We start from the raw sequence: 12,169 nt of genomic DNA, 5'->3' as shown, positions 1-12,169 counted from the left end.
TTTCCCAGACACACAGCAGCCTCAGATCTTGCCATTCTCCTCCCTGCCCAGCTCAGGCACACTTGCCAAATTGTCGCTTAGAAGCACATGGATTCCCATTCTCCTTTTTCATAGCTGGCTGAAAACACACAGATATGTCCTTTGCGAAGCTATTGGACAGCACCCCAGAGTCACTGCCATTCTCTTTCCCAGGCAGGAATTTTCAGTACTAAAAATCTTTGGACAGATCCCGAGGCAACCCGCCCTTTAAAAGATCTCTGATGAAAGGGAAAAGTCCAAAGAAAGGCGGGAGCAGGGAACAAGAAATGAACCCCCCCTTGTTAATCTACCATGGAATGCCCCTTTAGAAATCTGAAAGGCGGGTCATAGGCTGTTAAAGAGCCTGGGGCACTTAAAATAAATACAATCCCAAAGTCTCTAGAGGTGCGTGCTTGTGGCAGGGCGGGTGAGCTAGGCTGAATTCTAGTCCTGGGTGTGGGATTTTAGCCTTTGCAAGCTTTTTCCACAACTAGGGAAGGAAAAAACAATCACGTTTCCAGTGCCACCTTAAAAACTAGATGCTGTCTAGACTGGAGTAATACATGCACGCACGCACTCCTGAATCTTACACCCTTATACTAGGAAATGGAGAAACACCTAGTCATTGGGGAGATTTGGTTAGGGAAAATGTTTTAAAAAATGGAAACGGACTGCCTTCAAGTCGATCCCGACTTATGGCTACCCTATGAATAGGGTTTTCATGGTAAGCGGTATTCAGAGGGGGTTTCCCATTGCCTCCCTCTGAGGCTAGCCCTCCGCAGCTGGCCAGGGCCTGCTCAGTTTGCCACAGCTGCACAAGGCAGCCCCTTCTTTGTCTGCAACTGCCAGCTGGGGCAACTGGGCTCCTTGGGACTATGCAGCTTGCCCACGGCTGCACAGGTGGCAGGGCACGTCACCCCTGAGCCACTCCCTGTGGGGGTGATCTTTAGCTGGCCCTTCACACCCAGCAGACACGAGCAGGGATTTGAACTCACAGACTCTGGACTCCCAGCCAGGCCCTGATCCCCACTGTGCTAGACCAGCTGTTAGGGAAAATGTTAAGCCACCAGTAAATGCTGCCGTCTCTCCTAAGGACTAGCTGATGACAGAAATCAGCTAGTATCACTGTTGTTATGCACATCTTAGGTGCAGCCACAGTCATGATGCTATGTATAGTTTGGCTTCCCATCTTTAAAAAATGATATTAGGAACATAGGAAGGTGCCCTATACTGAATCAAATTGTTGGTCCATCTAACTAAGTATTGTTGACACTGACTCGCAGCAGCTCTCCAGGGTTTCAGGCAGGGAGCCTTTCCTGGCCCTACCTGGAGATGCTGAGGATTGGAGTCGGGGATTTCTGCCTGCAAGACAGATGCTTGAACCCTGAGCTACGGCCCTTCCCCAAATTGTAGAATTCGAAAAGATACAGAAAAAAAATGATCCATGGGTTGAAATTCCACATTAGGATTAAATTTAAAAAATCACACTGGCTGTCTTTGGCATATATATGTGTGATTTCCTACTGAAGGATGGGGTACCTTTGCCCCCCAGAGACCATTTTTGGTGTGTTGCCAGCACAAGGGTGTTTGACAATACCAAAGCTCTTAAGCCAAAACCCCCACACTTATTCAGCGGAGGTAGAACTTCTCTGAGCAGTATACGTTGGCCCCTTCCCCATGAATATTGAGTACAACACAATTTCTGGAGCATATTCGGACCCCTGTGGTCCAAATATTTGGTAGTGGTGTTTGGGTATTTTTTTTGTTTTCAGAAGGAAAATGGTCGGTGGTAACTGGCTAAAATCTGGCGACATTGTACGGGTAACAGTTTGTTGCAACGTCCTGGAAGGACAACCCCATAGGTCTACTCATGTGTAAATTACACAATAAAAGTGTGCCTGCAGCAGAAATTTGCCCCAGGGCTTCTTGCTGGGATATATTTGGACCACAGGGTTTTTTTGTTTCTAGAAGGAAAATGGTAAGTGGTTACTGGCTGAAATTTGCAGACATTGTACAGGTTAACATTTGCAACAAGGTCCTAGAACATAAGAACATAAGAAGAGCCTGCTGGATCAGGCCAGTGGCCCATCTAGTCCAGCATCCTGTTCTCACAGTGGCCAACCAGGTGCCTGGGGGAAGCCCGCAAGCAGGACCCGAGTGCAAGAACACACTCCCCTCCTGAGGCTTCCGGCAACTGGTTTTCAGAAGCATGCTGCCTCTGACTAGGGTGGCACAGCACAGCCATCATGGCTAGTAGCCATTGATAGCCCTGTCCTCCATGAATTTGTCTAATCTTCTTTTAAAGCCGTCCAAGTTGGTGGCCATTACTGCATCTTGTGGGAGCAAATTCCATAGTTTAACTATGCACTGAGTAAAGAAGTACTTCCTTTCGTCTGTCCTGAATCTTCCAACATTCAGCTTCTTTGAATGTCCACGAGTTCTAGTATTATGAGAGAGGGAGAAGAACTTTTCTCTATCCACTTTCTCAATACCATGCATAATTTTATACACTTCTATCATGTCTCCTCTGACCCGCCTTTTCTCTAAACTAAAAAGCCCCAAATGCTGTAAAAAGCCTACAAATGCTACAAGGAGATCCCTGTAAGTCTACTTATATGTAAACTACACAATGAAAAGTGCATCTGGGCTCCAAATGTACCCCAGAAGTCAGTATGAGGGGGCAGTTCTTTACATTTTTACTCAGAACTGTCACTCCGTCCAGTGGGGCTTACTCCCAAGTAAGTGTGCATCACACGCTTAGTAGTATGTATGTACCATGGAATGCATGGGGCCACTTCCTTCTGAGAACACATGCTCATATTGTGCTATGAGGCTGGGATCCTAAACCCACTTATGAGAATTTAGTGGGACTTTCTTCTGGGTAGACATACATAAGATTGTCATCACGGAGGGTTTCACTCATATAGACACAAAGAAGATCAGAGCATGGAGGCAGGAAATCTTTTGAGGAGGGCAGTCAAGGAAGGTCCTTGTCTTTCTTTCTTTCTTTCTTTCTTTCTTTCTTTCTTTCTTTCTTTCTTTCTTTCTTTCTTTCTTTCTTTCTTTCTTTCTTTCTTTCTTTCTTTCTTATTTGATTTATACCCCACCCTTCCTCCCAGCAGGAGCTCAGGGCGGCAAACAGAAGCACTAAAAACACTTTAAAACATCATAAAAACAGTCTTTAAAATACATTAAAACCAAACATCTTTAAAAACATTATTTAAAAACGCTTTACCAAGCTAACAAGCCCATAAAACAGTTGTGATCCTTTCTTAATGACTGTTGTGTCTCAGCAGAGAAGAAGGGCCTATCTGAGTGACACTGATGTTGGTTTCTGGTTGCTACGCACATGCATCCCTGCCATCAACCAAGATAGTGGAAGGGGAATCAGCCCCTTAGGGAAACCTCGGCCACCATCTTAGTTGATGGCAGGCTTCTGCCCGCTGTGCAACCAGTATTTACATCAAAGGAGAGGTAGGTGTGGCATCATTGCAGGCCTGCGCAGCAGGGGGGTGTCTGGACTGGGAACTCCCTTTCTGTGATTCACGGCAAGGTCAGAGCTGATGCTGCCGCAGATCATGGAAGGGAGCACTACGCACCCACCCTTCAGGGGCCCCTTGGGACACAGGAACCCTTGGTCAGGGCCCGACATGGCCAACCTCTGGTGCCGGCCCTGCACAGAGCTACAATTCTCAAGAGTTTTCTGGAAAGAGGAAATGACTGTTAAACCACTATGGCAAACTGTACCTCTGTGAGGAGAATAGGGGTCTTCTAGCAACTCTCAGCACTCTTCACAAACTACACTTCCCATTATTCTTTGGGGGAAGCCATGACTGTTTAAAGTGGAAAAATAACGGAATACGGGCCTGGTGTGAATATGGCCTAAATGTGTCTTGAATACCTAGTGCACATGTGTGTGTAAATACTAGGGGTGTGCAGCTGTTCTGTGCTGGGACCGAATAATGAGGAATATTGGGGTGATTCAGGATGATTTTTGCATTGCCTTATGACCTCATCATTCTATGTACCTGTAGCTCAGGGGTAGGGAATCCCACGCCCAAGAGCTGCAGCCCACAAGGCCTCTCCCTAGGCCACGCCCTACTCCAAACCACACCCCTCATCGGCTCTCTTTCACAGCCTCTTTGAGTGCTTTTGCCTAGGTGTAATGTGTCTTTGAACTGTGATAATGAATGTTGCTTCCTGGCTGAAGGATGGGGCATGGATGTAGAAACATCGGGGTTTTGTGCGACTAAAATGTAGCCTAGAGAGCCAGTGTGGTATAGTGGTTAAGGGGCTGGATTATGACCTGGGAGACCAGGGTTTGAATCCCCACACAGCCATGAAGCTCACTGGGAGACCTTGGGCCAGTCACTGCCTCTCAGCCTCAGAGGAAGGCAATGGTAAACCTCCTCTGAATACCGCTTATCCTGAAAACCCTATTCGTAGGGTCGCGGTCGCCATAAGTCGGGATCGACTTGAAGGCAGCCCATTTCCATTTTTCAAAATGTAGCCTACCTGTTCAAAGGTAAGAACTACATCCATTGCTCCACCCCACCCACTTTTGCCTCTGGCTCCTGCCCACCCCTTGCATGCGGCCCCTATCCTCATAAGGAAACGTGACTCTCAGGATAGAAAAGTTAAAATTCTTACACAAAAAATAAAAGTTCCCCCAGCTCCACTTCAGCTCCCTCTGTCGAATCCTAATAATGGGTGTGTAGCCAAGGGAAATATTGCTGAATGGTACTGAACAGATTGGGCAACCTTCAGACTTTGTGATAAGGTGTAATCTTATCAGCAAAGCACAACAGCTGTGACTTAACTGCAGTTGTGGCGCTGTCAGCCTTTGACCGTCAAAGATGGCATAGGCGCTCATTGACTAAGTGACACGTTTTGTGTGTGAACTGCACATTCACCCCAGGAAACAATAGCTTTACCATCTAACATTGTGTTGTCCTTGTGGAAATGAAGCCTCGCATGGATTGGGGGATATATAAGGCTTCCTCCTTCCCTACAGAACCTCTCAGGTGTTAAGATCAGTAGAGGAGCCCTCTTGGTTCCACCTCCCTCAGAAATTTGGGGTGGTGGCAGCCCAGGAAATGGCATTCACTGTGGCAGCTCCTAAGTTGTGGAACTCCCTATCCACGGAGGTGTGCCTGGCACCTTCACTATATAGTTCCCATCATTTGCCTTTAACACCTGAGATACCTGTTTTTGGAACCAGGGATGATGGGAGTTGTAGTTGAGCAATCAGGGTGGGGCTTAGGTTCCCCACCTTGCTTTAGAAACAGCTTGTGTGTGTGTGTGTGTGTTATGTGCCTTCAAGTCAATTAATACTTATGGTGACCCGATGAATTAGCGACCTCCAATAGCATCTATTGTAAACCACCCTGTTCAGATCTTGTAAGTTCAGGTCTGTGGCTTCCTTTATGGAATCAATCCATCTTTTGTTTGGTCTTCCTCTTTTTCTACTCCCTTCTGTTTTTCCCAAGCATTAATATCTTTTCTAGTGAATCATGTCTTCTCATGATGTGTCCAAAGTATGATAACCTCAGTTACATCATTTTAGCTTCTAGTGACAGTTCTGGTTTAATTTGTTCGAACACCCAATTATTTGTCTTTTTCGCAGTCCATGGTATCCGCAAAGCTCTCCTCCAACACCACATTTCAAATGAGTTGATTTTTCTCTTACCTGCTTTTTTCACTGTCCAACTTTCACATCCATACATAGAGACTGGGAATACCATTGATAATGCGGAAATTGACTGGTGAAGCTTTTCCCATCACAGAGGTGAACATCAAGTTTAAAGGGACAGCAACAGAAAAAATTAGCAGGAAGTGTGACCTGGACAACAACCTGGTGAAGTAGATTGTTATCTCCAGCTTACAGATGGACTCTGTGATATAGCAGCGCAGGTAAAGGAGCAATTTGACTGATAGCATTTGTTCTTGCAGATTAGCATCGATAAAGTCTTGCATGGAATGGGTATCTGGCTACCAGAGAAGCCATGCTTAAGGGCTTCACTTGGTGAATTCTGACTTTTATACTGTGTTTATGCATATGTTTGTGTATATGATATTGATTATGTATTTTGCTTTGTAAATTAATCTGATATATTTTTATTGTACCTTGTGTATTCTATTGTAAACCACTTTGAGATCTTTTCGATAGTAAGCGGTCTATAAATGGAAATAACAACAACAAGCCGCCTTACATACTTTCAAGCCGCCCTGGGCTCCTGCTGGGAGAAAGGATGGGATATAAATCTAATTAAATAAATAAATAAATAAACGTTGGCATTGGAACATAGGAAGGTATCTTATACTAAGTCAGATCATGTTTGTCCATCTAGTTCAGTATTGTCTACACGGACTTGCAGCAGCTCTCCTGGGTTTCAGGCAGGGTCCTTTCCTAGCCCTACCTGGAGATGCCACTGGGGGCTGAACCTGGGCCCTTCTTCAATAAATAAATAACTGCCACATCGGGCAACACCCTAAAACCGCCATACAAATGAATGGGAATGAATGCTCAATAAGCAGCCACATCAATAATAAGGCCCTTGCAGATTTCATGCAAACAAATCAGGATGAATGCTCACTAGAACAGGTCATCTGGAACAACTCATTATCCCTGGCTGATGGCCATAGCTTGAGTTGATCTTAATGGCAGAGCTGCAAAGGCCAATTGTAAAGTTGGCAATCCTACATAGGAAAATACGTAGAAGGATGTCCTGCCTGCACCCAGACATCACAGTACTGTGTAACTGTCTCCTTCAACTGGCCTCTGTTCTTTTATAGAGCTGGAGTTTCAGCTGGACAAAGCCACATTTGCTGGGAGACGCATTTTGTGCAAGTCTTTCTACTCCCCTGGTGTCTGCAAATACAAGAGACCCTTCTGTACACTGCCAAACAAAAGACCTGCCGGTACTTGTTCCTTCTGTATTAAGGGAAAATAGAAACCTCACAGATGCCTGGACTATTGTTACGACCACAAGTGGTTCTGTGAACAGACTAGCTGGGATGCTGCTGCATTTTTGAGCCTGTGGAGTTCCTAAGGATGAGGTAAGTCCCACTGAGCCCAAAAGGATTTACTTCCAAGCAAATATGTGGACTTCACAGATGCAGAATCCATCAGATTTGGATGCAACATCTCTCCAATAACATAATGCACACTTGTTGAAACACATGCTTCACTTGTTTACACATTATATCAGGAGGCTGCCAATGATGTGCCACTGTGCCCAGCAATACCTCCTGTGGCAGCCATGAAAGGTTTCAGTAAATATCCTCTCACAAATCCACAGTGCACAAGAGACTGTTGATCTGGCTCATTTGCACTGGCTCTGCCTCTTTTGCATTGAGCACGCCTTGTTAAATATGGCCAGATTTCATAGGATGCCAGGATTGGACACCCACTCTCCCTCCCAGTCTGAACAGAGAGATGCAAAGAGCTTCTCTCTGTGTGTGATTGTGGTGGTGGCTGATGTAGGTGCCTTTTCTTCCAATTGATGGAGTGCTTAGCAACAGCAATTGTGTCCTTAGCAACAGTGTTGCCTGCTAAGTACTGAAGCCTTAGAGTTGCCTTCACATTTTGCTTTCTAACTTTCTTTGTAGATGTCTGATTGACTAACTTTTTTTTAAAATGAAAGCTAAGAGCCTGGGGTGCCTTATCGGTTGTTGTTGTTGTTGTTATGTACCTTCAAGTCAACTACGATTTATGGCGACCCTATGAATCAGCGACCTCCAAGAACATCTGTCATGAACCACCCTGTTCAGATCTTGTAAGTTCGGGTCTGTGGCTTCCTTTATGGAATCAATCCATCTGTTGTTTGGCCTTCCTCTTTTTCTACTCCCTTCTGTTTTTCCCAGCATTATTGACTTTTCTAGTGAATCATGTCTTCTCATGATGTGTCCAAAATATGATAACCTCAGTTTCATCATTTTAGCTTCTAATGACAGTTCTGGTTTAATTTGTTCTAACACCCAATGATTTGTCTTTTTCGCAGTCCATGGTATCCGCAAAGCTTTCCTCCAGCACCACATTTCAAATGAGTTGATTTTTCTCTTATCTGCTTTTTCACTGTCCAACTTTCACATCCATACATAGAGATCGGGAATACCATGGTCTGAATGATCCTGACTTTAGTGTTCAGTGATACATCTTTGCATTTGAGGACCTTTTCTAGTTCTCTCACAGCTGCCCTCCCCAGTACTAGCCTTCTTCTGATTTCTTGACTATGGTCTCCATTTTGGTTAATAACTGTGCCAAGGTATTGATAATCCTTGACAAGTTCAATGTCCTCACTGTCAACTTTAAAGTTACATAAATCTTCTGTTGTCATTACTTTAGCCTTTTTGACGTTCAGCTGTAGTCCTGCTTTTGTGCTTTCCTCTTTAACGTTCATCAGCATTTGTTTCAAATCATTACTGGTTTCTGCCTTATCGGTTAGGGGGCCTGATACACATGTACTCCTGTACCCCCTGTCAGTAGCCCTGACTGGGATGCTGGACTGGATAGGCTTTTGGACTGATCCAGTGGTGGTCTTCTTAAGCCAATTCTGAAGCTACAAATTGGCTCAATTACTTGATTACCCTTCTAAAATCAAAGTCCCCTAATATGCACAGCCACATTTGATCAGCTCAGTCTTGCCAAAATGGGATGGGCTTCTTCCAAAGCCTAATCAAGACACGCATTAATTGCTCCCTCAGTAACATTCCTTGAATGCTGAGTCAACACAGGGCCACAGACTTTGGTCTTTCTGGCTTTCTCTGCTCGAGAAGATCCCTTTGCCTACCAATTTCAAGCCATACGCTTAAGCCTCCGCAATGAAGATTGAATTTGCTCCCCGCTCGATCCCTTTCGAGAGGAGACTCCAGACTGCTTCAGTCCTCCAGTGGGTCTTCAGTTTCTTGGGTCTAGGTAAATGATCTACTGATTCTTCCTTAGACACTTTCAGTGCCATTCTAACCGTATCTTCCTAGCTGTGACCCCAATTGAATTCAGTGGGGTTTACTCCCAGGTAGGAGGGATTAGGATTGCAGCCTTTCTTTCAAGATCACAATGGCAGGTGGGGATGAGAAGGCGATATTGTTCAGTCAACTCCTGTGAGGCCTCTTTGCCCATAAAGATGAGAAAGATGCACTCTTTTTCCTGACCCCCTGGGAACAAATGGAATGGCTGACTTTCTGTTCATCATGAGCCTTTACAAATATCCTGACAAGGGTTGGGGGGGAAATTAGATTCAGCTCACATTTAAAGCCAAATCTATCAAATCTGCACATTCTGAAACAATATGAGAACAATATGAAACCCAGCCATCCTTCAAAATTCAGACTTATTCGAATTTTGCAATGCAGTTCTCAAAGCAATGGTTACAAAAATGCATATGTTAGGGAAACTTATGCATGAAAATTTATATACAGTAGTGAAACGTGTTAAAATTCATCAATTTATTATATTAGCAGAAATTGCTTGCAAAAATGTGTGCATTAGACAAAACTGTTTACAGAAATATTTTATTAGTTGAGAAATGTGGAGAACTGAATTTAAGAGTGGGGAAAAAAGAGAAACGGAAGGGACCTGTCCATTCCTTCCATCTATAATCCTGATACAAAGAGATTTCACAGGCAAAAGGGCCTTAGATGCGGCTGGAGTCCCACCTTTGCAGTATGCCCAGACACTAAGCAAAGGGTTTTTTTTAATTGCATTTTTTTAAGGGGAGGAGAAGCAGGAGAACCCCCTGAGCCCCCCAAACAGGCCTGTTAAGAGGTGAAACTTTGTGGCAGGGCTGGGGAGCCTGGTGCCTTCTAGATGTTGTCAGACTCCATCCTCCATCAGCTCCAGCCAGCATGGCCAATGGTCAAGGAAGTATAGGAGTTGTAGTCCAGCAACATCTGAAGGGCACCAGGGTCCCCAGCTCTCCTATACTATATGGAGACAGAGCGAGCAAAAATTTATCCTGGTTAATTTAGGGCCAGATTGTCAGTTTTGTAAGCTCTGTAGGGCAGGGACCTGTTTCTCTTGCTTATGCTTTAAAGCAGGGACAAGGAACTGGTCCACCCTCCACAGGCCACAATCACCTGATGCCACATGAAAAGCAAAATGTAATGGATGGGGATGGTATATCTTGGAATAAAGGGCTGTTAAAACACTTTGCCTCAGAGAGAAATTAACAAAATCAGCCTGGCAGGATCCAACCCAGAGGATCCTCCTGGGTGTTGGGCCAAGGCTTGATGAAAGCAGAAAATCTGAAAGCGATAGAAACATAACAATTTAAGCATAAAATACTATAGCCCTGTACCCACTTACTAGGGAGCAAGACCCGTTGAACTCAATGGGATTTCCTTCAGAGTAGACATTATAGGATTGAGCTGTTAATCGATAACATTTTATGGAACTTCAAGAGCAATAAAGGGGAAAAAACCCTGAAGTATAAAGAAAATGCAGTTGTAAATAGTATTGTCCCCATTTAAAAAAACCCCAAACTTCTCACTCCAGACTGCGGTTCGTCAGGGGTGATGTTTGTCAGGATTGTGGCAGGGAGGCAAGGAGTTAAATGCCCCTCCCACTCCCACAGTCCCAAGGGTGTGTTGGCTTCCCTGCAGTTGCTATTGACATAACAAAACCCAGGCGTGCCAACTGTGTTAAAGCAATTAATGCCACATCTAGGCTGAGCCTGATTTTCACTTTTTGATTGGGGTTTGAAGGCAAGCGCCACATGGAGTGAAGCTTCTGTTTTGTCATTGACATCAAGTCTTCGCTAAGCATTCTAGCTCCTCTTTGACTAGGTTTTATATATGGGAAGAAATGAATCTATGTAAAAATACAGGCCCAGAAGTATTATTGGATAATTGACCTGACTGGTGGCACATCTGTGTACCAACCATAGCTCAGTGGTAGGGATGGGCGAGAAATTTGATTCAGTTTGCATTTCAGACTGAATCTATTAAATTCACACTTTCCAAAACAATATGAAGCAGCCATCCTTCGAAATTCACACTTACTTGAAGTTTGCAGCTGGCAAACCAAACAATTGTTTACAAAAGGGGCAAGTGTGCATAAAAAGGCACTATATGGTGAGAAATGGCTTTGCAGAAATGTGTACATGAGTCAAAACTGCTTACAGAAATCTGTTTATTAGGAGAAATTCACACTAAAATTCTGGAGCATTGTCATAAGGATTTTTTTTTTAATTGCAAATAACTACAGAAATGGGGAGAACTGAATTTAAGAGCAGAAAAATGAAAAACGGAGAAAACCTAAACTGATTGGTCACTCCCCCCCTACTCAGTGGTAGAGCATCTGCTCTCCATGCAGAATGCCCTGAGTTAAATCCCTAGCAGGTAGAGGTGGGGCTGGGACAGAACCCCATCTGTAACCCTGGAGGGCTGCTGCCAGTCTGTGCTGGCAATAATGAACGAGATGCACCGATGGTCTGACTTGGTGTAAGGCAGCTTGCCGTGTGCCTAGGCTTGATTGGGTTGACTCCTCATTACAACCTGTCATTTTGAGGGAAGCCAGTGATGGCTGGTAAAATGGAAGGTAGAGAGGCCAGCCGTAGACGGGATCTGAGCCAATGGCAGTCGGAGCCAGCTAACACTAGTTTTGCCCCTCCTTGTCCTCCTCCCTGCAGAGTTCCACAATGGAAATCCTGAGATTAAGGGAGAGGAGGAAGAGGAGGGAACTGATTGGCAATCCCACCGCCTGAAGTAGGCTATGGGTGCTGGTTGAAGGCAGACTAAGACTGGGCCAGCCTCCACTGAGTGGCTGTTCATGGCGGGACAGGCTTCTTCTGCTTAAATCCTGCACTAGTTAAAGGTGCAGCGCTCACAAAAAACGGGGAGTCCGAGCGAAATTGTGTGGGCAGATGGCTGGAAGTGGAGAACAGATTTCGACTGGACATCAGGAAAAATTTCCTAACTGTTAGACCCATACGACAATGGAACCAATGACTTAGGGAGGTGGTGGGCTCCCCGACACTGGAGGCCTTCAAGAGGCAGCTGGACAGCCATCTGTCGGGAATGCTTTGATTTGGATTCCTGCATTGAGCAGGGGGTTGGACTGGATGGCCTTACAGGCCCCTTCCAACTCTACGATTCTATGATTCTATGAACATGGTGCGTTGTTCTGAAGGAAGAACTCCCAGTGTGGCTC

At 45.0% G+C, this 12,169-nt stretch overlaps 1 protein-coding gene across 1 annotated transcript in view; it reads left to right on the top strand.

Moving 5' to 3' along the window:
- Positions 1 to 8,841: 8,841 nt before the first annotated feature.
- MOGAT2 (monoacylglycerol O-acyltransferase 2) overlaps positions 8,842 to 12,169 on the top strand; it is a 50,065-nt gene continuing 46,737 nt past the window's right edge. Inside the window, exon 1 of the mRNA XM_061629638.1 lies at positions 8,842 to 8,935. Coding sequence (XP_061485622.1) covers positions 8,842 to 8,935 — 94 coding nt within the window. The remainder of the gene's footprint in view (positions 8,936 to 12,169) is intronic.

The sequence above is a fragment of the Rhineura floridana genome, chromosome 5, assembly GCF_030035675.1.
Source record: "Rhineura floridana isolate rRhiFlo1 chromosome 5, rRhiFlo1.hap2, whole genome shotgun sequence".
Lineage (NCBI taxonomy): Eukaryota > Metazoa > Chordata > Lepidosauria > Squamata > Rhineuridae > Rhineura > Rhineura floridana.
The sequence above is the reverse complement of the archived record's forward strand: the minus strand, read 5'-3'. Positions and strand labels throughout refer to the sequence as shown.